This window comes from Bison bison, unplaced genomic scaffold, assembly GCF_000754665.1.
Source record: "Bison bison bison isolate TAMUID 2011002044 unplaced genomic scaffold, Bison_UMD1.0 scf7180017863959, whole genome shotgun sequence".
Taxonomy (NCBI): domain Eukaryota; kingdom Metazoa; phylum Chordata; class Mammalia; order Artiodactyla; family Bovidae; genus Bison; species Bison bison.
Genome location: NW_011494531.1, coordinates 459,212 through 484,270, shown reverse-complemented (window position 1 = coordinate 484,270; position 25,059 = coordinate 459,212). Strand labels below are relative to the sequence as shown.

Below are 25,059 nucleotides of genomic sequence, written 5' to 3'. Positions count from 1 at the left end.
CTGAGTGCCAAAGAATTGATGCTTTTGAACTGTGGTGTTGGAGGTGACTCTTGAGAGTCCCTTGGACTGTAAGGAGATCCAACCAGTCCATCCTATAGAAATCAATCCTGAATATTCATTGGACGGACTGATGTTGAAGCTGCAACTCCAATACTTTGGCCACGTGATGCGAAGAACTGACTCCTTAGAAAAGACCATGATGCTGGGAAAGATTGAAGGCGGGAGGAGAAGGGGATGACAGAGGATGAGATGGTTGGATGGCATCACTGACCCAATGGACATGAGTTTGAATAAACTTCAGGAGTTGGTGATGGACAGGGAGGCCTGGTGTGCTGCAGTCCATGGGGTCACAAAGAGTCATGACAAAGACATGACTGAGCAACTGAACTGAACTGAACTGTGGTGGATCAGGAAGTCACCTGAAGGTTGGGTCTGAGGGAAAAATGATAGCATAGATGTTACTAAGCAAAACAAAAAAGACTAGAGATTGGGAGATCTGGGAGTCCTCTATTTACAAGAGTTTGGTTTTCTGATGCAAACACATTGGTGAAGTCAAAGTGGTGAAATGAGACCTGTACACTGTAGAAGAAAAGATCCAGGGTGAACCGGGGGAGGGAGGAGGGCTGGAGATAGAGTTGCTGAATGGAGGGAGTATTTGGCTAGGACCCAGGGTTTCCCCAGGGTGGGACCAGGTAACTGCTCTGCCCATCAGAGAGATGTCAGAGTTTCTGCCTGTAAGACAAGCAGTGATGTGAACAGAAATGAAAATAGATGTAACAAATGAACAGTATATTTCCCCAAATAAGGCTTACAAGTCCTTAAATATGCAGTCCAGACCCCAACACCTTAAGATTGTGGTAATTGATTTAGCAGCAAAATCTGACCTGAACTGTCATGAGGCTGTTAGAGTCTTTCTATAAGCCACTTAACTGATTTCTCAGACATTGCTGCAGAAAAATGAACATATTTGACTACCAGATTCTGCTCAGGATCCTGTGGTACAGTTTATATAGTACAAAGGATATACTTGATATTTTCTGAAAACTGAAAGACTGAATTTCAAACATGAAATTCTAATGGGCTATGGGACTGTGGATATGAATTTTAGGGAAATGAGAGTTCTCTAAGGCGAGAAGGAAGCTGTGAGCTGCTATAGGCCAGGCATGTGTCTCTGTTTCTCTCCAGATAGGTCAGTCACAGTCAGGTGCAGATTGACGCATGGGGAGCTCCTTCCATCAGTCAGCTAGGGCCTGGAAAGAATAAGAACCATAATAGCAAGACCCTACGAGGCCTCCCTGGGACAGACACCCCCCCCCCCACCAGGTCCTCTGTGTGCCTCTTGTCTGTAGAAAAACTTTAGCCTCCTAGGCCTTCCCTGAGTTTCAAAGAAGAAATTTAAGCAGATAAGTGAGACAATGCAGAAACAAAGGAAAAGTCAAACAAGGTGAAATAATAAGTTTCATCACTAAATAAAGTCAAGGACCATTAGTTCCTTTTAAGAGCTACAGATAATATTCTGAGCTACATCCTTGAGCAATTTTTTTTTTTACAGATACTGAAACCCCTGCCAGGTGGAAGAAGTTGACTTCATGCTGCTCATTGGCAGGTAGACCTCAGACTGGTTGGAACCAGAAGGTTGATGATGCTGACTGTTGATTACCTCACCACCAGCCAATCAGAAGAATGTCCACAGGCTGATCTTGAACCCCACAACCCCCCTCACTCACCCTATCTTTTAAAACCTTCTGAAAGCCAGTGGGTGGTCTGGGCATTAGTTGCCTGGACTCCTTGCTTGGTGCTGACAGTAACTGCTGCACTTTTCCCACCACAAACTCATGTTAGTAGACTGGCTCTACTGCACTGGGACCAGCGGACAAGTGGACCCAAGTTTGGCTGGGTAACAGGACCAGCACTGGGCAGGTTCTCATCTTTCTTTCCTTACCCCATCCTTGACCTCTCTAGAAAATGCAGGTGAGGTCTGAGAAACACAACTGCACTTTGAGGTAGGTCTGTGGACATCCCTGGTGGCTCAGATGGTAAAGCGTCTGCCTATCATGAGAAATGCTGGACTGGAAGAAACACAAGCTGGAATCAAGATTGCCGGGAGAAATATCAATAACCTCAGATATGCAGATGACACCACCCTTATGGTAGAAAGTAAAGAGGAACTTTTTTATGGATGAAAGTGAAAGAGGAGAGTGAAAAAGTTGGCTTAAAACTCAACATTCAGAAAACGAAGATCATGGCATCCGGTCCCATCACTTCATGGGAAATAGATGGGGAAACAGTGGAAACAGTGTCAGACTTTATTTTTCGGGGCTCCAAAATCACTGCAGATGGTGACTGCAGCCATGAAATTAAAAGACGCTTACTCCTTGAAAGGAAAGTTATGACCAACTTAGATAGCATATTAAAAAGCAGAGCATTACTTTGCCAACAAAGGTCCGTCTAGTCAAGGTTATGGTTTTTCCTGTGGTCATGTATGGATGTGAAAGTTGGACTGTGAAGAAAGCTGAGCGCTGAAGAATTGATGCTTTTGAACTGTGGTGTTGGAGAAGACTCTTGAGAGTCCCTTGGACTGCAAGGAGATCCAACCAGTCCATTCTGAAGGAGATCAGCCCTGGGATTTCTTTGGAAGAAATGATGCTAAAGCTGAAATTCCAGTACTTTGGCCACCTCATGCGAAGAGTTGACTCATTGGAAAAGACTCTGATGCTGGGAGGGATTGGGGGCAGGAGGAGAAGGGGACGACAGAGGATGAGATGGCTGAATGGCATCACTGACTCGACGGACGTGAGTCTGAGTGAACTCCGGGAGTTGGTGATGGACAGGGAGGCCTGGCGTGCTGCGATTCATGGGGTCGCAGAGTCGGACACGACTGAGCGACTGATCTGATCTGATCTGATTTGACAATGCGGGAGGCCTGGATTCAATCCCTGGGTCAGGAAGATCTCCAGGTGAAAGAAATGGCATCCCCTCCAGTATTCTTGCCTGGAAAATCCCATAGACGGAGGAGCCCTGGTAGGCTACAGTCCATTGGGTCGCAAAGAGTCGGACACCACTGAGCGACTTCACTTTCTTTCTTTGTGGCAGTGTGGCCATCACTTAGTGTTCATTTTTATTCTTCTGCTCATTAATTTTAACGCATGCTTCATTCTTAGATAAAACTTCTATTCGGAGTTCACATAAACGATCAAGGGACCCCCGTGCCCGTCACAGGATCCTCTAACAAGTGCTTTTAACTGTGGTAAGAGTAAGAAAGTGCTCCACGAGTGTAACTAATAAGGGGCTGGGTAGTATCTTTCGGCCAGACTCAGAGAGCGTGCCTTGGCTCGGCAGGACAGAGCACAGGGACACGCAGAAGGCCACACCTTCCCTCCAACGCCACATACAGCTATCTACACACCTCGACACCCCCAAGAGCTTCCAACCCGCCCGCAGCCCAACAAACGCCCAGCCTACACTCGCCCGCTCACCCAGGGTCCCGCCGGCCCCGTTTCCGCTTCCGGCCGTCGGGGCGGGGCTTCCGGCCGCCGGGCGGGGCCTTGGGCTGCCTTGCGAGGCAGGTCGGGGAAGCGGCGGAGGCGGTGGCGGCGGTAGTGTCGCGGAGACCGAGGTGTGGGCTATGGCTGTGAACCTGAGCCGCAATGGGCCGGCGCTGCTGGAGGCCTACGAGCAAGTGGTCAACGAGAAGTCCTCGACCGACTGGTGGGCGACGGGCCGGGCCGGGAGCGGGCCGGGAACGGGCCGGGGCCGGGGAGCCAGGGCGCGCGGAACGCTGACGGCCGCGCACCTGCGCCACACCCCGCGAGATTAGGTTCCCACCTCCGTCACGCTGTGCCCCACTGCTTGTGCAGCTTAAACCCGGGTGGGGGCCCGCTAAGTCCCCAGCCCTTCCACTCAGCTAGCCACCGGTCTCGGCCCGCGGGCCTTGTTGGATCCTGGGCCTGGCTGTGCCTGATGGCTTCGCCTGGTTCTCGTTTCCTGCTCGGGGACTTCCGTGGACAATGGGGCACTTTGAGAAAGCCCTCTCAGCCCTCCTTGAGAAAGCGGAAGCTACATCTGCCTTCATTCCGAATGAAGGGTGGTCTAGCAGCCAGACTGGAAATGGGAGCCTTGCTTTGGGGGCGTCAAACAGAGAGATCGAGGGGTTTAGGTCCTTGGCTCTCCAGGGATTTTAAGAACCTCCCTTTCATCAAGAAGAATACTACTTCATATGCGTGAACTATAGGGGAATGAATGAAAGGAAGGTGCTGGTTGTGTGTTTGGAAAAAGGTCCCATCTTCACCTCCAGTAACATCCTTTGCTGGAATGTTGGTAATAGGGCCTTTATAGTACAGAAGGCCTGAATCTGAAATCTCTGGCAGAGCCCAGGGTAGCCCACACATAGACCCTTGTTCTGTCCTGCAACAAGGGTCGTTGTATGCATAGTAATTCTGTTACTTTCCATATGTCTTAAATTGCATTCACAGACCAGTTTTAAGCATTTACAGTTCTAAGAAATATGCTGAGTATAAAGAAGTAAGGTGACCAGCTTTAGGAGCGTTATTCCTTTGCCCGGGAAAGGGCTCTCTGGGCGAGGCTGAACAACTGTGGCTTTCTCCACTTGTCAAGTGCTACTGCTTTCTCATCTCTGCTTTCCCTGGTGCCCAGCCCAGTGGCTTTTGTATAGTGTACTATTGGGATATTGAGAACACTAGTGCCTATCCTTTCCTTCACTCCCAGGCATTTTAGGGAAGAGCTTCAGAATACCAGCTTCCTGGGTCTGCAGAATCTCTGGTGCTACGTCAGTGTGGGCAGGTCTGCATGTACAGACCTGCTGAAAAAATATCTGACCATGTCACTTCCCTGCTTAAACTCCGCAGTGGCTTCCTGTTGCATAAATACAGCCTGGACTCTTTGCCATGGCTGACAGGCCCTGCATGACCTGGCTCCTAACTGCCCCACCTGTTTACCACAACTTTAGCCTTCTTTCGAGAAGGCAATGGCAACCCACTCCAGTACTCTTGCCTGGAAAATCCCACGGACGGAGGAGCCTGGTAGGCTGCAGTCCATGGGGTAGCTAAGAGTCGGACACGACTGAGCGACTTCACTTTCACTTTTCACTTTCATGTGTTGGAGAAGGAAATGCAACCACTCCAGTGTTCTTGCCTGGAGAATCCCAGGGACGGGGGAGCCTGGTGGTCTCCCGTCTGTGGGGTCGCACAGAGTTGGCCACGACTGAAGTGACTTAGCAGCAGCAGCCTTTCTTTTCCTTAAACTTGCAAGCTGGTGTTCCTCACAACCCTTGTTCTTTCTGCTTCCTCTGCCTGGAGCGCCTTTCTACATCATCCAAGGGGGCTCCCCAAACTTTATTTCTCAAGCTCTGGTATTGCCTTTTTGGAGAGGCCTTTCTGGATTCCTGTCCCTTTGGTTGCAGTCAAATATTCCCATCTCCCTGGTTGACTTCCTCAGACACACACTAGGCATCCTCATTGATTTTCTTGTCACCTTTTCTCATCACCAGAAAGGGTAGGGTGGGCCCCATCTCTGTCCCAGGTGTAGGGGTACTGAGAGGAGTACAGAAAAAATGGCAGAGAAGGAAGAAGTGGTCTCCAGTCATAAAATTTCACATTCAGAGTGGGTGCATTGGAACAGGCCCTAAAGCAAGGTGGAATAGGGAGCAGACCTAACATCAGCTCTCTATACTGGGTCTTTCTCCTGGAGAAACCAGATTCTTCCCGTGGGTTGTGGCATGTTTGCTCACTTCCTGTACCCTCTTCACTACCTGACAATATGTTAGTGTGATGTGTTTGCGTGTGTGTTTTGTCTCCCATTAGTAAGTTCTGTGGTTATGTCCTATTAAGGATTATTCATAGCTGCATTCCATCACTAGCAAGTAACAGGTTTTCAGACTGTTTCTGAAAGTGATTGAATGATAAGATACTTAGTGCCCCCATGCTCCTTGTGCTGTGTGCCTGCACAAGACAACACATCTTTTTTTTTTTTTTAATGTTGATTTAGAAGAAGCATTGTTTGATTGAATGTTGGATGAACTTCTGAACTGGGAACATTCAAGAAGGTGGCTTAGGCTAGAGCCTAGAATAAAGGGGAATGAAGTCAGAGGGGTAGATGGTAGGCATGGGGCGTGGCTCGTTAGCTGCTGGAGCTTTTCTTGGAAAAGCTAAGCCTGAGCCGCAGTCTCTGTTTCTTGGTGCTTGTCCAGTGTGCCTGTCTTCTGCAGCCAAGGTTTGTGGCCTTCAAGAGGAATGGGCTTCTTTCCTCCAGGAGGAAGGCTGGTCAGAACTCTGGCCACCAGATTCTGGATGTCTACCAGATCTTTAGACCTGAGTATAATTTCTTCTGACTTTCTTAGGCTTAGGCAGCTCTGCCCAGTGGTGTTTTCTAGGCCCTTGGAAAGCTGAGTGGAACTTGATTTGGTTCCTCTCAGACTATTGACCCTGCAGTTTCTGTCTGGCACACCTGTGCTCTGGAGCATGGGGAGATGACACACCAGACTGGGTTTTGCCTTTGACTTACCGTCCCATGGATTATCATCTTCACCTTGGGGTCTGCCAGCACTCTCTGGAGCTGAGCTTCTGCAGAGTTCATGCTGATAGCTGGGCTTTATGTGGACTGCATGGATGCTGTCTCTTCTAGAATGTTCTCTTTGACTAACCTTTGTTCTGGTCAAAGGACCTTCCATGGCCCAGATTTAATACAATTTACCATACTTCTCAACACTAATACAGCACAGATTTATAAGCCCAAATCTTTGCCAGCATTCTTATGAATAGTCTAATAGAAGGAAGGTATGACCCAGGGTCACCTGTGGAGACCTAAGGCTCTGCTAGGTTATAGAACTTGCCCATAGGAGCCTGTCATGTGAGGAAACTGACTTCATGTTGAGTCATGGCCTCTATGGTTTTTGATGCCAGATGCAACCTATAAAATTCTGCATTTGCTGGAAGAATTTCAAGCCCAGACAGACCTGCTCCACCAATCTTTCAGACTTTCCAGAAGACTGCAGACATGCACAAGGGCATTGGTTATTAAAAATGCACGTATTTCTCTTTCCTACTTCTCCTTGGTGTGCTCTGGTTTCAGGAATATGCAAGTATCTTTTGCTTGTTCATATGGACATACGTGGGCTTCCCTCATAGCTCAGTCACTAGAGAATCTGTCTGCAGTGCAGGAGACCCAGTTTCAATTCCTGGGTCGAGAAGATCCCTGGAGAAGGAAATGGCAGCCCACTCCAGTATTCTTGCCTAGAGAATCCCATGGACAGAGGAACCTGGCAGGCTACAGTCCATGGAGTCGCGATAGTCAGACAGGCCTTAATGAGTAAACCACTACCACCATTGACAGGTAAATGTTTCACACATAAATGTGTAGAACGTTGCCATAAAATTTCACAGCCTAGTTTTCTGCATAGTAGATGCATGCTTCCCATCTCCATAGATTTGGTCCTCACGACAAGCCGCTCTGGTAAGTTGGGCCAATTCCAGATGAGAAGGCTCAGCTCTGGGAGCCCCAGCAGCCTACTGAGATCCTGCCTCAGAGTGGGGCTTGTGTCAACCCACTTGTTACTGTCAGGCTGAGCTCTTGGGGTGCAGCTTGAAGCTTTGGTGGGTTCAGTGAGGGCACAAGGTTACCAGGGCACTGGTTATGAGCTTGTTTGTGTTTTGTTTCAGGGCCCTCTTTACTTATGAAGGAAACAGCAATGACATCCGTGTGGCTGGCACTGGGGGTGAGTATGGTCAAATGAGGAAGTGGATGGGCTACAAGAGCATCAGGAGATGGGGGGGCGGCAGGGAGAGTTGTGACATCAGTGCTCTATCTCTGCTGGCATTGACGCCATCACAGCAGGAGGAAGGACATTCAGGGTGCAGAGGTATTCCCTGCACGTGGCATGACCAGTGACACCTTCCCTGGCTAACAATGAGCCTACCCCACATCAGTGTCAATGTTGAGGAATTCCCTGCTCCCCTGATCTGAGTGACTGCAGCCAGCTAGGCAGGACAGAGGCTTTCCCCCAGCAGTGTGGAGCCCACAGTGCCCACAGCTCCTTCTGGCTTGCTTTGGGTTTCAGATGTTTCTAAGTGCAAATACATACTCTTTGCCTGGAGGTGCAAGGCAGCAGTGTTCTCTGTGTCATAATTGGGAAGAGCTGAAATGGGGAATAGGCCTGCCCTCTCTAGCTTGCAGACAGCGCAAGGCCTGGCCTGTGCTCTGTCCTTATCCCCGGGCTGTAGCTGAGACAAAATGACAGTCCCACAGAGCTGGGTGTTAGTGGAGGAAGAGAAGGTGCAGACACATCCTTCCTTCTGCCCTCTTTCTGCTGGACTGAATATCTGCTGGGCATACCCTCACCTGGGAGAGGTCACATCAGTGTATATGGTCAGCTGGGATGGGGTGACCTGGAAAAATGCTGTTCAAATACAGAGAGAGAGGAAGTCTTGGGAAGAACAGGCTCTTGGCCAGTGCTGGGCAGAGGGGTATAAACTGTAGATCCCCCACCTCATACCCTTGACTCCTCAATTCTCAAGGCCAGCTCACCTGACCTGAGTGACATAGCTTCATTATTCAGTGCATGCTCACTGGCATGTTCTCTGCTTGCTGCATGAATGATTCTAGTAACTTGTTGGTAGAAAACCTCTTCCATGAGCAGTTGTTCTTGGTGGTCATCTTTCTAGAAGGACTGCCACTGACAGTGGTATCAGGTGCACTGTGATGTCATAGGGAACTGAGTTGCAGAGTTCAGTTTTCATGCCACCATTCGCAGTGGTATTCACAGGCTCTGCTGTGGGTGCCCAGAGCAGGGCCGCAGGACTGCCCCAGGTTCTGTGGAGCCCAATAGATAAAATACCTGATCCAGCACCTTCTCACAACCTGGGAATGTTTGGGGTACCTGAGAAGAATCCAGAACTCCAGTACATGCTGGGGCTTACAGCCTAAGTGTCAGGGTAGAGTGGCATAGGGTCGTCCACTCCTATTTCCGCATCATTCCCTTGTCCCTACTCAGGGAGTCTAAGAGCTGAGCCCCTGTATGGCTATGGGCAGTTAACATCTGCTCAGGAGCCTCTGGGTAGCCCTGGAGTCTGAGCAGACATGTGAGGACAGGGTGACTCAGAGCAGGCCCTGCTGTCCCAGGGCGGTTAGTGGAGTTCAGGCTGTGGTAAAACTATTGCAGAGCTCCTCCGTCGGAGGTCTTGTGCCTGCCTGGTTTGCAGCAGAAATGACATTTTTACTTCCAGAATTACCTGTGGGTTTGCAGGAGGAGTGATTTTTAGACTAGTGTAGCTTAAAAATCACTTGAGGTGCTTTTCACAAATGCAGACCCTGGATTCCATCTAGTTCTCATAAGTCAGCCTGATGGGGATAGGCCTAGGAATCTGATTCTGTTTCAGATAGGACTGAGAACCCTGGCTTAGAAGCAGCTTGGGTTTCCTTTCCTGGTGGACTAGGTGCCAGGGTGGGCTGGGGTGCCTGGGCCACCTCTGACTTTCCTTGTGACTGCTGCAGAGGGGGGCCTGGAGGAGATGGTGGAGGAGCTCAACAGTGGGAAGGTGATGTACGCCTTCTGCAGGGTCAAGGACCCCAACTCCGGCCTGCCCAAGTTTGTCCTCATCAACTGGGTATGTGGAACTTGAGGGCTTCCGAGTTCTCATCTAGATGTGATCCAGAAAAACTCCCTTTTCTTATTTCCTTCTTTGCTTTTTGTGACTGGAGCAGGGGAGAACTTGACTTCCCAACAGCTTGAATCTAGTGACTGAACAGAATAGTGGGTTCATTCAGTGTGGCCCAAAGGGCACCTGGGGCCTTACTTGTGCAGACTTCACTGTCCTGGCCCCGAATTATTCCTGTGAAATGGAGTACAGGCAATCATAGGACACTCTTGTCCTTGTCCCTTTCAGTGTAGTCATCCTGAGGGAGCAGAGGGCCTGGATAAGGGCTAGGAGGGCTCTGGGAGTATAGGACGGGGACTCTAATGAAATGGCTCCCCTGGGTGGGGACTACGGAATTCTAAGGAAACTTACCACAGGTGACCGTCCTTCTCCAAGACTCCCCCTAACTTGGAGGTTTGGGGTCTCACCATGTCCTCTGCTTTAGGGTTGCAGTTTTCTCTTTCCTGGAACACAGGGAATCTGCCGAGTCCCTGGGGTGGGCGGTGACTTTGCAAGGAGACCTGGGTCACACCGAGGAATGTGCTGTGTTGCAGACCGGTGAGGGCGTGAATGACGTGCGGAAGGGAGCATGCGCCAACCACGTCAGCACCATGGCCGGCTTCTTGAAGGTGAGGGCTGCTCCGTACGGGGCCTCCCAGCATTCACCAGATCCCCAGGTTCCAGGGTGTGAGTTAGCAGGAATCCCATCCAGAGTTGGAAGTGTGCCTTACATCTGAGGCTGCTCCACTCTTGCCCAGGATGTAGCCAGAGCCCCTGCAAGCTGGTCTCACTAGGGACGAAGGACCACAAGGAGGCCATGCTGGAGCAGGTCTTACGGCAGGGCTAAGCCTTGGGTTCCACTTGTTTTATGAGTACAAATTTTCAGCAGTACTTTCAGGATCTGGAGGAGAAGGATAGTTGCTTATGTCCACAACCTCAATGTGCATGTTCCCTTTAATGCTTTTTTTTTCCAGTCCATTTCTGCATATATTTATTTTAGTCATCATATAATGGAACTTTGTTTCATTTCAAAAGCATTGTGATCAAAAAGTATTTGTTGTTCACTTGTTAGCTTACTCTTTGCATTTCTTTGGTTACTGGCAAGGAGATACAGGACTTTGTTTTCTGGTTCTGCCAACATTTCTTCAGATATACCTCAGTTTCTCCATCTAGGAGATAAAAGAGAGGGTCCCAAGCTTATTGGTATTTAGTACCAATAAGTTCATAGTTCTCATTTCTCATGGAGAAATAGTAACTTGCTTTTTGCAGAAAATGTGTTTGTTTCCAGGTGCCTTTTGAGGTTAGTTTTCATTCACTAGAAAGAAGCTCTTTAATGCCAGGGCTGTCTTGTAGCACCACTGAACAGGCCACACTGTGGAGGGCATGGGCCTTCCATGAAAGCTGGGACAAGAACGGTAGGTTTCCCTCAGCTGGTTTTCCTGAGGCCTTGGTGAGAGCAGGCCTCCTGACCCTGAGCCCTGTGCAGCCACTGTGCTGTGCAGACTGAGGTGTGCAGCCTGTCCTCTCTCGGGGCTGCAATGGTTTTTTTTCATCAAGTCCTGCTCCTGCTGCAGGGGGCCCATGTGACCATCAATGCCAGGGCCGAGGAGGACGTGGAGCCCGAGTGCATCATGCAAAAGGTGGCCAGGGCCTCAGGTGCTAACTACACCTTCCACAAGGAGAGTAGCCGCTTCCAGGACACGGGCCCCCAGGCCCCAGTGGTGAGTGCTGTGTGGGCCTGAGGGCAACCGGACAGGAGTGTGCAATCCCTAACTTCAGACTGATTAAACCCACATTCAGTGCTTTATTCCCAAAGGGACTGGGCTGCCACCTGTCTGGCTTCTAGTCCTGGAGCCTGATTGAGGTGCCTGTGGTGACCCTGTGCCTGACAGGAGCAGCAATTCCCTCCTTGAGGCAGGCACCAGTGTGCATGAGGAGTGGCCTTTCACCCTATGTGGTGGTGCTGGAGCCTCTTATGCTGCGCCTGTGTGGTCAGGGGTTCTCAGCAGAGAAATTCCATCCACCCTCCAGGCCATGGCACCAGAGTATCCTGTGCGGCCCTGGACAGTGGTTGCTTTGGAGAAACTCCTGTTGGTGTTCAGGGCAAGCCTCTCTTGAGTTGTGGCCAGACACCTCTGGGCTTGTGGCCTGGTGCTTGGTGTGGAGCTGAGTCTCCCAACACAAAGCTGAGGTTCTTGGGTATTCTGTGGGTGCTGCATTGCAGTTAGCTGTCTGAGGGGACCCCTATCCAGAGTTTGCCTCAGCACGGCCCAGATTCCAGGATTCTCAGGCAGGCCCACGGGCCTTTCCTGCCTTGGCTTCCATGCACAAGGGTCTGGTGCAACCAGAGACGACTCCAGTTTTCTCTGGGGCTGAGCATCCCCACTTGTTTTCCAGGGCCTTTCAGGCTGTTTTTGTTTCAGGCCTCCTTAAGAGGCACTGGGCCAAGTGCCACTGCTTCTGCCATGGCCATCACAGCAGTTCTTCGCCATTCTGTGCTCCTGTCAGTGGCCCTGTAGTGAATTCTCTGTCCCTCTCAGGGCTCAGTGTACCAGAAGACCAATGCTGTGTCTGAGATCAAAAGGGTTGGCAAAGACAGCTTCTGGGCCAAAGCAGAGGTAAGTGCTGCCATTTATGAAGCATTGTCTGTGCACCAAACATGAGCTGCTACATCTCAGTATTTCTTATGATAAGTTCACTGATATTTGTTCAATAAGGGATTTGAATAAATAACCCTTTTAGCACCCTTTTGCAAATGGTTGAACTAAGGGTTAGAGGTGTTAAGTAACATAGCTAGTGGGCGTTGCTTTAGAGCCCACGCTTGACCACAGCCTATGCAGCCTGCCTGAATAGGACAGGGGTGAGAGGGCAGGTCTGTGTTGCTGGCAGTGCAGAGGCTGAGTGGGACAGGCGGGTGCGACTCTCCCTGCAGAAGGAGGAGGAGAACCGCAGGCTAGAGGAGAAGCGGCGTGCAGAGGAGGAGCGGCAGCAGCTGGAGCAGGAGCGCCGGGAGCGGGAGCTGCGTGAGGCTGCCCTCCGGGAGCAGCGCTATCAGGAGCAGGGAGGCGAGGCTGGCCTCCAGAGGTGAGGTTGGGGCCAGCACCTACCCGGAGGGGCTAACTCTCCTTCTCCCTAGGAGTGTCCCCCAGAAGCAGGTAAGGAGTATGCTGAGGCCAGGCTGCAGCTCTTTCCTTTGCCCCTCCCAGCAGGAAGTATGAACAGCATGAGGTGCTTTCAAGGAACAGAGAGGAGCAGGTGAGTCTTGGATGCTCCCACCTTGAGAGGCCAAAGAAATACGTGGAGGCTTGTCCAGGACAGGTGTGCAGGCTGCCTGCTGGGAGCGATGATAGCCATATGGATTCCTCCAGATGCACGCATCTTGCCCCACAGGCCCAAGGGAGGGGCTTCCGTTAAGGGGCCTGCAGGGGGCTAGGCAGATCTGAACACAGGACATGTGGTGTCTCAGAGCTGGCAGTGGAGAGGAGGCTGAGGGCAGAAGTTTGGCCCGATGTGGGTCTCCTGTGGTCCTGGAAAAGACCTGTGAGCCCCTCAGCTTTGGGGTGTTGCTTCCTGACCCCCCTGCACAGCTGCAGGGAGCCAGGCAGGCCGATGGACTCTTGGGCCTCATTCACTACCGGGTCCACGTGCACTCCTCTAGGAGTTTGTTTGTTCACAGCCAGCACACCCACGGGAGATTTTCAAGCAGAAGGAGAGGGCCATGTCTACCACATCCATCTCCAGCCCCCAGCCAGGTGAGACTTCCCTTGGTCCAGCTGTGAAGCAGGGGATGGCTGAAGGGGTCTGGGGTCCCAGTACAGGCCGCCCTGAATTAGTGACAGATGTATCAGAGCGTGAAAGGGATGAGTAAGGAGAGCCTGTGCTCGTGTGGGTAGCTTCTGGGATGCGAGCCTGGGACCCAAGTGTCACCTTCCTGCTCTTGACCTCTTCCTCCAGAGACCTGGTGGGACAGGAGGGGCCATGTGTGGCTTTGGAAAGAATACTCACCAGTCCTAGCCCTGTACACCTGGCACACCTCCCGTGCTGGGCTGTTATCTGGGCCTCAGGGGCCTGGATCAGTCCTCTCTCTGGCCCTCAAAGGCTGTATCAGACTACACTGCTGGCCAGCCCTCGAACACTGTACAAAGCCCACGATACACATATATGATGTGTGCATGCTAGGTAGTATTCCTGTAGCTGTTGCATGTCCACATTGACTCCCTGTGTGATGCTCACTGTCCCAGAACAGGTCCCCCCTCTGAGCAATACAGAGCACAGAAAAAGCAAGTACTTGCTTCTTCCTCTTTTCCAGCTGTGTCATGTCTTACATGTTTGCCATTGGTTTGTAGGCAAGCTGAAGAGCCCCTTCCTGCAGAAGCAACTCACTCAACCAGATACCCCCATCAGCAGAGAGTCACCTCATGCCACCTCAAGGCCCAGGGCAGGCAAGGCTGTTGGCTGCCCCGTTGGGGGTTGAGGGTGGAAGGGAGACGTGGGCTGTCCTCTCCCCTCCCCTGGATCAGAGTGAGCTGTGTCCCCTCACACAGATCTCCGCGAGGAGCCGGTGCCCAGCATCCCTCCGTGTTCGGTGCAGGTGGAAGAAGAGGCTGTGTATGAGGAGCCCCCAGAGCAGGAGACTTTCTATGAGGAGCCTCCAGCGGTGGGTTCTCTGCAGCAGGGCAGATCTGTGAAGGGGCCACATACCCAGAAATGCACTCCTTGGCTCTCCCATCATGGGACACCTAACTTCCGTGACTCACTACCTGTGAATTATCTTGCTTAGTTCTGGAGGAGGCCCTGTCCCATGTGCCCTCCCCACAAGTCTGTGGTGAGCCCTGGTCACAAGCAGGGTTGAATCTGGGGTAATCAAGACCTTAGACTTTGCTTCTTCTTTCCCGTCCATGGGCAGGTGCAGCAGCAAGATGCCAGCTCTGAGCCCATTGACCACTACCCTGGGCTGAGTGGGAAAGGGCTCTGTGCCCGGGCCCTGTATGACTACCAGGCAGGTAATGTGCTGTCCAACCACCTCAGACCACAGGGCTCAAGATCAGGAGGCAGGATTTAGGGGTCCCCTCAAGGAAATAGCCCTAGGAGGTGTCGGAAATGAAAACAGGAGGGTGAGAAGGAAGAATGGGTGGGTGTCCTGCACAACTCAGGCCTCCCCACATGCTCTGAGCAGCTGCTTGCTGTCCACTGGTGTGAATCCTGGTTGCCCACTTTGTTCTGGAACTAGAAATATGACCAGAGGGATGGGTCAGGCCTGGATGCTGGTACCCCTCCCGTTGACCTTGGGTGGAGGCTTCGGGGAGCAGGCTGATGTGTGGAAGTGCTATACTCTAGCCTTTCACTGGGACAGTGGTCCCAGAGCCAGACTGTGTAGAAAGATGTGTCCTTGGGGACTGGCCACAGGAGCAGCATCAGGACAGGCTGGTGGCCAGGGTCCCTGAGCTCTCAGCACAGCATCTGGGCTCACCTTCTTTGCAGCCGACGACACCGAGATCTCCTTTGACCCTGAGAACCTCATCACCGGCATTGAGGTGATTGACGAAGGCTGGTGGCGTGGCTATGGGCCAGATGGCCACTTTGGCATGTTTCCTGCCAACTATGTGGAGCTCATTGAGTAAGGACTCTCGACTGCTGGCTGAAGCCAAGGGGTGTCCTTCCCTTGCCCACCCAGATGTGATTTCCTTCTTGCTGGAAGAGGTCGGGTGAGGGTTGTATATGGCACTTTTCCAGGAATGGTATCTGCTGGTGAGGACAAGTCCTCTGGCTCCCTCTGGCTTGGGTGGCTTGGCCTCTGTTACCCCAAATGCAGCAATAACCTGGTGATCTCCAAACGTGCTACGAGAGCTTCCCAAACTTGACCCAACCAGCCTGGCCCTTGACCCCCAACAGAAGACACTGAGCCAAGGCCTGCCCAGAGCCAGTCCTCAGTAACCTCTGCCCCAGGAGTATGGCACTGCCAGGTGGCGGGGGGTCTGAGCAGGGGCACCTCGAGGCCTCCTGCATTTGCCTTTTTTTCCTATTCCTCTTGGCTCCAAGGGATGATTTCTATAACTAGAATGTCAGTGATCATTGGGAACAATGAACTTAGTTTATGACCAAAGTCAGAGTGGGTCATGACAATTTTGACCACAGTCTTTCTGGATCCTACTCTGTCCTCCCCATTTCTTTGTCCCTCTGCCTGGGCTGTAGGCAGTGGAGACAGGGACAACCAAGCCCCCATCTGAATATATGAAGAAGGAGGTAAAAACATCAAGAGACACTGCATTTCCTTCCATGTGGCTCAGTCTTGTCTCCTGGCCCCAGTGTGCCTGAGAGGTTCAGGAAAAGTAACCTTGGTGGCCTGTTGCTGTCTTTCCTTATTTCTGCCCCAGCCCACTCATGTCTGCTTTGGAGTAACACCTGCCCCACACAGGTGCTAGCTCTGATTCATCCTGTTGTAGCCCTCACGTGTACACCCTCTGACCGACCGTTAGCCACCTGAAGAGGCATAAAGATCTACATGTGACTGAAGTCAGCCTCCTGCATCTCAGTTCTCTGGGAGGGGCCGAGGAGCACTCTGATCCCTGCCATAGGGAACTTCCCCTCACCCAGGACAGCCCATGTCCTTGTGTGCATGGAGCGAGGCACCTGCACCACCACGTCTGGGCAATTACAGCTCCTCTTGCTAGTGCCGGACGGAAGCAGCGTGGGACAAAGGATGTGCTGAGGAGGCTGCCAGCCCCACCCAATGGGGCTGGTGGCCAACCCCAGTGCCCCCTCACCTGCCTGGCTGCAGACGGCACTTCCTGTCTACTTAGGCTGAGCTGCAGGCAGGTCCCACCATGTCCCGATTTCCTAGGACAGCTCCAAGGCTCAACCCAGCCATGGGAGCTCCATGAATCATGTATTGCCAGCTTTAAGACCACCTGTGGGCTTATCTGTCCCTGGACAAGGGGACACTCATAGGGCAGGGCCCAGGGTACCATCTTGCCCTTCCCACCCTGGGGCTGCAAAGACAGTAGAGGACAACCAGTGTGAAGGAAGTGGTGTCCTGGCTGCAGTCCTGGCTCACCACGGGGTGGGCTGCATCATTTGAACACCCCTTAGGTGACCTTGGGCACTCTTAATTTAGAGGAAGGCTACCAAGTGGCTCTTCAGCTTCAGGGGTTATGTGGTGAGTTGTCAGGAGCCACCTGATAGCCAGGCATAGGGAGTCTCTTGGCCACCATCACTGGGGGTGGGTTGGGCAAGCAGCACAGGCCTGGGGCTGTGCTTATGGCATCCCAGGCTGCAGACCTGTGGAACTAGCCCTGAGTGAGTGCTGGGGTAGAGGGTGGGCTTCTGCCAAGCCACCTGCCGGACGTCTGGGGCCGTGCTGAACTCGACGCTGTGGAAGGATGTGCCTTTATTGCCAGCACCCACCCTTCACTTAGCCTTTCCCTGAGCAGCCACAGCTTCCATGGCCTTGCGCACGGTCTCCTTGTCCCCCAGGAAGCGCATGGGCTTGGTGGGCTTCAGTGCCTGGTCCAGCTCGTACACAATGGGGATCCCCGTGGGCAGGTTCAGCTCCATGATGGCCTGGTCCGACATCCCTAGACCAGAGGAATAGGGTCCTTAGTCCTGCCCAGCCTGCTGAGCAGCTAGCCACCTGCTCGTGCATTTAGCAGGTTTCGTGACCTTTATGGGCCACAGTGCTGTCAGCCAGGCAGCAATCCTCCCACCCCTGACAGCAAAGCCACAGGAGTATGCCCGGAGAAGGTCAAGGCAGCACTGAGACAGCAGCCTACAGAAATAGCTGTGGCACACCAAGGACCTCACTCCACCCCAAGCTGTCTTGATCTGGGGCAAGGCCATCAGCCCCCTTGGCCCAGCGTGAACTCTGGCCAGACTCTGGATGTTTGGGATCAGGGAAAACATTAACCATTTGGTTTCTAGAGAGTTACAGTTTCTGGACATTCTGAGCAAAGGAGCACCAGTGCATTGAGAAGGGGGAGGGGGCAGGGAGGGACAGCGAGAAGGGCTGCTTACGGCCACGGTGGATGGGAGGTCCTGCCACATGTAAAGGAGAGATTTCCGAGGAAACCCAAGCCTGCTGGCCTCCAGTCCGTGGCCTGGAATAGCAGCTCGACCTTTGGTATTCCTGTCACCCCACTCTTAATGCAAGGAGAGCTTAAGAGAACATGCTCTGGTCAGTGCAAGACCCCAATCAGCTTTGCCTCAGTGCATTCATTTCTCCTAGACCAGGCTGCAGGAAGTCCCAGGAGGGAGGGCAGGTGGTCTTCCGTCCGCCTGGCCCAACGCCAAATGTGAGGCGCTTGTGTGGACTCAGCATCAGAAAGGCAGCTGGGGCGTCCATGAAGGAGCCTGTCATGCTGGGACGTGTTGCTCTCTTAATGAAAGCCAAGTCACAAACCTAAGGTCTCCACTGTTCTCCACACCCTGTTCCCTTCTTTTGACTAATCTTTGTTTGGAGTGGGTATGAGCCCGGGTGTGGGCAGGACCTTGCCCTTGGTTACCAGTAACATGACTTGACCAAGTTCACTCAGCAAACTGGGATTTAGAACCAGATGGCCCTGACTTTTCAGGAGTCGGTGTCCTTCAGCAGGATGCCAGCCCCTGGGCCTTCCCCCTTCTCACCTAGGGAATCCAGGCCAGTGGACCCCTGTACAGGGCCTGGGCCCTGAGTCTGGTGGCAGACATTTTCACCCAGAATCCTTAGAAGGAGACTCATGTTACATGGTGTCCCAGTACACAGAGAAATTTTTTTTTTTTTTTTTAACAGAGAAGGTTTCTCAACCCTCCTGGCTGTGAACTGGAGTTCACAATTAAAAAACCCTACCCTGATGCTAATGTCTACAAAGCTGCCTCAACGAAGTGACTGTCCTATGAAAAGAGCAGTTGGGGGTTGATTGGTTCATGGGAATGTGTCATCCCACCCGCCTCTGCCCATTCCGAATGTGAGGATGGGCCTCACCTTCCAGGTGCTTGACGATTCCCCGTAGGCTGTTCCCGTGGGCTGCAATGAGCACTCTCTTGCCAGCCTTGATCTGAGGGGCGATCTCATCATTCCAGAAGGGCAGGGCCCGTGCAATGGTGTCCTTGAGGCTCTCACACGTGGGCAGTTCCCCAGCTTTCAGGCCTGCATACCGACGCTCCTGGGGGCATCCATGCTGCTGTTCACTCCCCAGGTGGGCACCCCCACCTCAACCCAGCTTCCATCCCTGAAGCCCTGGTCCCCAGGCCTTCCCTTTGCCCTCCCACATCCCAGCACCTCACCTTGCTGATGGACTTGTAGTAGGGGTGTTTCTCATCCATGGGGGGTGGTGGGATGTCAAAGGAGCGCCTCCAGATCTTCACCTGCTCCTCCCCGTGCTTTGCAGCCGTCTCTGCCTTGTTGAGGCCAGTGAGACCCCCATAGTGCCGCTCGTTGAGGCGCCAGGTACGCACCACAGGCAGCCACATTTGGTCCGTCCCATCCAGGATGGTCCAGAGGGTGCGTATGGCCCGCTTCAGCACCGATGTGTAGCAGATGTCAAATTCCATCTTTGCGTCCTTGATGGCCTGGGCCCCCCTCTTGGCCTCCTCAGCCCCCTTCTCGCTCAGCTCTGCATCGAACCAACCACAGAAGCGATTCTCCTGGTTCCAGGTGCTCTCACCATGCCGAACCATCACAAGGCGGTGGGTAGACATAGTGGTGGAGACTGGTGGGTTGTGGACAGGGGCGGGTGACTCCAGGGTGCCCCAGCTTTATAACGGTCTGTCCCCAGCCCCCGCCCCAGCCAACTGCCAATCAGCATTCCAGGCCTGACAGGCAGCGGCAGGTGGCCAGTAGCAGAGTTGGGTGTAAGGCAGGCCAAGAGCTGGACTTAAAATAGCCTCACCAGTCCCCACTCCCCACAGCCTAGGCTGGGTGGGGCTGCTGAGCAGGGCTGGGCGTGAAGAACAGAAGCCAGGGCTTCTGACAAACCTGAAATGCGAGGGCTAGCAGAAACAGGGACTCTGGGGAAAGACCCCCAGAGGTTGGCGCTCCCAGCCCTGTCACCGTTTGCTCCCAGGGAACTTGTCACTCCTAGGCAGAGGCACAATAAAATCCTAACTGCTTTCTTCAAATCACTCAACACAATTGGGGCACAAGCCTGCATTTCAGTAAGGATACTACTATGCTGTCAAAGGAACCAAAGTATATGAGTATGCACACGTGTTTGCCCACCCACATGTGCGTGCCTGTGAGCACGTGTGTGTGTGCATGCATATACTACATGTACACATATTTGTGCCTTGCACTCACATCTGTGTTGCCTGTGTGCTCACATACGTGCATACATGTGAGCTGCCACAAGGCTACCCCCGTGGCTCTGCTCTGTTAACCTATGAATGGGGTCTGTATATTGGCAGGGGACCTTCCGCAGCACTCCTGACCTCCCTCCTCAGGTCCCTCTTGCCCTGGCAGACTCTTGCTCTGCCTTGCCTGCTCACAGGATGGGTGGTATGGAAGCCTCTGGCTGACAGCCAGGCTGGGAGGAACTCTGATATCTCCACTAATCCCCTCAAAGGACAGGGGAGAAGGAAAGAGTGCTGTGGACAGAACAAGGGAATGGGTGAGGGCCGCAGCCCTGAAGGGAGAGTCTGGCCCTGTGGGAAGTGGCAGCAGTGTGGGGCAAGGGCTGAGGTGGGTTTCCAGGACAAATGAGAGCTGCGGGCCTGGCTGCTTGGTCCAGAGAGGGGCAGAAGGTTTTCAGCTCTCACATCCTTTTGTCAAGTTCTTACCCACATCTGCCACACTCTCCCACCTTACCTGCCTTCATGCAAGACAGGCATATTCTCAATTGAAAGTACCTTTAAAAAGAAAAAGAAATCCAGGACTCATAATGGGTCCCAGAATCAGAGGTACTGCATGTTAGGTCTGTATCCAACTTAACAGAAGCATACAGAGGTCAGCTGAGGTTGGGACTTGGGGGCAGTAGAGTTGGGTACAGGCCCAGGACTTCTGCATTCAGCTTTTGGGGGGACAAGGGCCGCTGGGGTCTTGGCAGTGAAGAAACCAAGCAGAGGGGCAGGGTTAAGATGCCAAGTTGCAACTGCACCAGCAAAGAACCAGTCTTTATAGAACAGCAAACAAGTGTGTGGTAAAGAGGCATGGAGGGCCTGGGTCATGTGCCCTAATGAGTGAGAATCACTGGAGAGTCTGAAGCATGACTGTAAAGTCAGTTGCAGCTGTGGAGGCAGGATTGCAAGCCAGCGGCCCTGGTAGAGGTGGTGGCTTTGGGTTAGGTGCAAATGAGGCTGCTTAGCCTGGGCTGGGTGCAGATGGCCTGGTGAGGAGGTGATAGACTGGGGAGCCAGTGGGCTTACTGCAAATCAAAGGAAGAGATGGGACATGCCTTTCTGTCTGTCTGAGGTATGTTGAGAAAACAGGGGACCTCAAAGGAAGTTTTAAGATCGAGTAGACACACAGCTTCTCAGTCGTGGCACACTTCAACCTGTCTTGTTCATTCAAAAAAGCATTTGCTGGGCATGTCTAGTGTGCCAGGGCTGTTCAAGCACTGGGCAAGCAAGGCTCTGCCTGGGGGGGTCTCCGTCCCAGTGAAGGGACATGGACAACAACGTGATGTGTGTAGCATGGTGGACAGTTAAGAGGTCCATGGAGAAGCAAGCAGAGGGGCAGGGGGACTGCTCTTTAATGGGAGGATGGAGTGAGCACCCTCCACTGGTCTCCCCATGACCAGAGCTGTAAATCCTGGACAGAGGCAGAATGCAGATCTCAGAGAACTGAAAAGTATCAGGCAGATGAAGCAGGTCAGATTCAAAGTTGCATGTTTTTTCTTTCAGAATTGCCCAACTTGAAACCTAGAAGTGTGCCCAATGTGGACAGAAAGGGCTCCAGAGAATATCTCTGGTCCAAGGAATAGAAATAAAGTTCCTACAAGCCCCTTCCTTTTCTCCCCTTCTTACCACCACAGCTCCTGGGCAGTAATGTGGAGGTGGCCCTGTCAGCCAGGCAGGTACCTAAAACCCCGAGAGAAGAGCTACCCTCTAGCCAGAGGAGGAGAGGCTGCAAGAGTGCATGGCAACTACCCACTGCTTTCTCTCTCTGCCCTCCTGCAGCTGAGGACTGCATGCAGCTACAGGAGCTGTGCAGCAAGCTTGGGGATGGAGGGGGAATAAGACCCCAAATTGCTGGCCAGTGGCCTTGAAAAGCAAGGACCAGGGAACTGTCAAGTATCTGGGCAAGCATGGAGAAGAAACAGATTCAGTGAGTGATTCAGTACAATTACAGGTGAATTCCTGGGCTCCCCGAACTTGCGGGCTTCGACCTAGACTGACCCACTGGTGACCTGATTATCTGCCAAAATGATAAGATCAACGTTCTCCTTAGAATTTAAACAGACTCTCAATATCCAAAATACCTAGGACAATTTTGTATGTGGCAGTCTAGTATTTCCCAAACCATTTATTGCATGTCCTTTCCCTATTATTGTCTATTCTTGGTTCTTTTGTTGTGAATTAGTTGACCACTCATGGGTTTATTTCTGAGTTCTCTATTCTGTCTGTTGGCCTATGTGTGTGTTTTATGCCAATATCATACTTTTTTGATCACTGTAGCTTTGTAATATAGTTACAAACAACTGTGTATCTCCAGCTTTGTTCCTGTTTTTCAAAATTCCTTTAACTATTCATGGTCTTTTGAGGTTCCATACAAAGTTTTAGCTTTTTGTTTTGTTTTCTGTTTTGAGAAAAATGCCACTGGAATTTTGATAGGGACTGTATTGAATCTATAAATTGCTTTTTGTAGCATGGACATTTTAGCAATATTAATTCTTCCAGTCTATGAGCATAGAATAGTTTTACACTTATTTGTATCATCTTCAAATTTTTCATCAGTGTCTTAGGTTTCAGTGTATAGATCTTCCACCACCTTGATTAAATTTATTTCTAGTTATTTTATTCTTTTTGATACAATTGTAAATAGGATTGTTTTCTTAATTTTTTTCTGCTATTTTTTAGTATATAGAAACATAACTGATACTTGTATATTTTGTATTTCAAAACTTCATTGAGTTTATTAGTTCTGACAGTTCTAGATTTCTTCTAGATTGTTGAATTTGTTGGTATATAATTGTTCGTAGTAGTTCTTAAGATGTTTTATGTGTTCTTAGTTGTAATGTATCTTCTTCCTCTTTCATTTATAGTTTTGTTTGATTCCTCTCATTGATGAGTAGCTAAAGTTTTGTCTGCTTCATTTCTTTTTTCGAATAACCAGCTCTTTGTTTCACTGGTATTTACTGTTATCTGGTGATTCATTTCTGCTCTGATTTTTGTTACTTCTGTCCTTCTACTAACTTTGGACTTTTCTAGTTCCTTGAGGTGTAAGGTTAGATTGCTTATTTAAGCTCTTTCTTTTTCTTAATGTAGGTGTATATTACTATGAACTTCCCTCTTCGAACTGCTTTTGCTGCATTCCGTATACTTTGGTTATGTTGTATTTTCATTTCCATTTGTTTCAAAATATATTTTGCTTTCTCTTTTGACTTCTTTTTTGATTCATTGATTATTCAGGAGTATATTATGACATCTCCACATATTTGTGAATTTTCCAGGTTTCTTCTTGCAGAAGAAATTTATTAAGAAAATTATTTAAGAACTTGCTTTGTGGATATGACCTATCTTGGAGCATACTCCATGTGTGTTTGAGAGGAATGTGTATTCTGTTGATAGATGAAATGTTCTGTATATGTCTGTTAAGTCCATTTGGTGTAATACATAGTTTTAAGTCTAATTTTCCCTTATTTTCTGTCTATATGATCTATCCTTTGTTGAAAGTGGGATACTAAAGTCCCCAATTATTACTCTGTATTTCTATTTTCCCTTAATGTCTGTTAATATAAACATAAACATATTTAATAAAGATGTAAGTTATACAAATATATAATAATATACATATATTAAAAATATATATTTGCTTTCCCTAATGCAGGTACAAAATATTTTTTGGGGGGTATTCATCTTTTTTTATTATTTTAATTGGAGGCTAATTCCTTTACAGTATTGTGGTGGGTTTTGCCATACATTGACATGAATGAGTCATGGGTGTACATGTGTTCCCCATCCTGAACCTCCTTCCACCTCCCTCCCCATCCCATCCCTCAGGGTCATCCTAGTGCAACCAGCCCTGAGCACCCTGCCTCATGCATCGAACCTGGACTGGTGATCTATTTCACATATGTTAATATACATGTTTCAATGCTATTCTCTCAAATCATCCCACCCTTGCCTTCTCCCACAGAGTCCAACAGTTTGTTCTTTACATCTGTGTCTCTTTTGCTGTCTTGCACATACGGTCATCATTACCATCTTTCTAAATTCCATATGTATGTGTTAATATACTGTATTGGTGTGTTTCTTTCTGACTTGCTTCGCTTTGTATAATAGGCTCCAGTTTCATCTACCTCATAAGAACTGATTCAAATGCATACTTTTTAATAGCTGAGTAAATATTTAAAATTACCCTTGTTGGATTGACCCTTTTATCTTTATGCAATAACCTCTACATCTCTTTATATATATATGTGTGTTTATATATAGAGAGAGAGAGCAAAGTAAATCAGCTATATATATGTATGTATATCCACTGTTTAGATTCTTTTCCCAGATAGGCCATTATAGTGTTGTGTAGAGTTCCCTGTGAAAACAGTAGGTCCTTATTTGTTATGTATTTTAGTTTTGTTATTGAAGTATAGATGACTTACAACGTTGTGCCAATTTCTGCTGTGCAGCAAAATAACTCAGTTATACACATATATACATTCTTTTTAAATATTCTTTATCATTATGGTTTACCACAGGATATTGACCATAGCTCCCTGTATGTTAAGACCTTTTTGTTTATCCAGTGCAAATGTAACAGTTTGCATCTACCAACTCCAAACTCCTGGCCCCTCCCTCGCCCTCCCCACTACCTTGCCAACCATAATCTGTTCTCTGTTTCTATGAGTTTGTTTCTGTTTTGCAGATAGGTTCATTCCGCATATGGAAAGTGAAATCTCTCAGTTGTGTCCGACTCTTTGCGACTTCCTGGACTGTAGCCTGCCAGGCTCCTCTGTCCATGGGATTTTCCAGACAAGAATACTGGAGTGGGTTGCCATTGCCTTCTCCAGGGGATCTTCCTGACCCAGGTATCGAACCCAGGTCTCCCACATCGTAGGCAGATGCTTTACTGTCTGAGTCACCAGGGAAGTCATTCCACATATAAGTGATCAGTTTCGTTCAGTTGCTCAGTCGTGTCCGACTCTTTGCGACCCCATGAATTGCAGTACGCCAGGCCTCCCTCTCCATCACCAACTCCCGGAGTTCACCCAGACTCACGTCCATCGAGTCAGTGATGCCATTCAGCCATCTCATCCTCTGTCGTCCCCTTCTCCTCCTGCCCCCA

At 50.4% G+C, this 25,059-nt stretch overlaps 2 protein-coding genes across 4 annotated transcripts; one reads left to right on the top strand and one right to left on the bottom strand.

Moving 5' to 3' along the window:
* Positions 1-3,522: 3,522 nt before the first annotated feature.
* Positions 3,523-16,160, top strand: DBNL (drebrin-like). Of its 3 annotated transcripts, none has more exons than XM_010833936.1 (13): positions 3,523-3,708; positions 7,674-7,729; positions 9,505-9,617; positions 10,202-10,276; positions 11,222-11,368; positions 12,188-12,265; positions 12,580-12,731; positions 12,857-12,902; positions 13,324-13,399; positions 13,994-14,089; positions 14,192-14,304; positions 14,554-14,650; positions 15,129-16,160. In XM_010833936.1, exons 1-13 carry the CDS (start codon positions 3,626-3,628, stop codon positions 15,266-15,268), a joined length of 1,272 nt encoding a protein of 423 aa, XP_010832238.1. In that variant the 5' UTR covers positions 3,523-3,625; the 3' UTR covers positions 15,269-16,160. The 3 variants fall into 3 exon arrangements, with proteins under 3 accessions (XP_010832238.1, XP_010832237.1, XP_010832236.1); XM_010833935.1 differs by having other exon boundaries at positions 13,306-13,399; XM_010833934.1 differs by having other exon boundaries at positions 12,854-12,902; positions 13,306-13,399.
* An 857-nt stretch (positions 16,161-17,017) lies between these two features.
* PGAM2 (phosphoglycerate mutase 2 (muscle)) lies at positions 17,018-19,375 on the bottom strand. Its single transcript, XM_010833933.1, has 3 exons — positions 18,906-19,375; positions 18,604-18,784; positions 17,018-17,221 (listed from the first exon to the last, which is right to left on the bottom strand). The coding sequence occupies exons 1-3, from the start codon at positions 19,317-19,319 to the stop codon at positions 17,055-17,057; spliced, it is 762 nt and encodes a 253-aa protein (XP_010832235.1). The 5' UTR covers positions 19,320-19,375; the 3' UTR covers positions 17,018-17,054.
* Between the last annotated feature and the right edge of the window lie 5,684 nt (positions 19,376-25,059).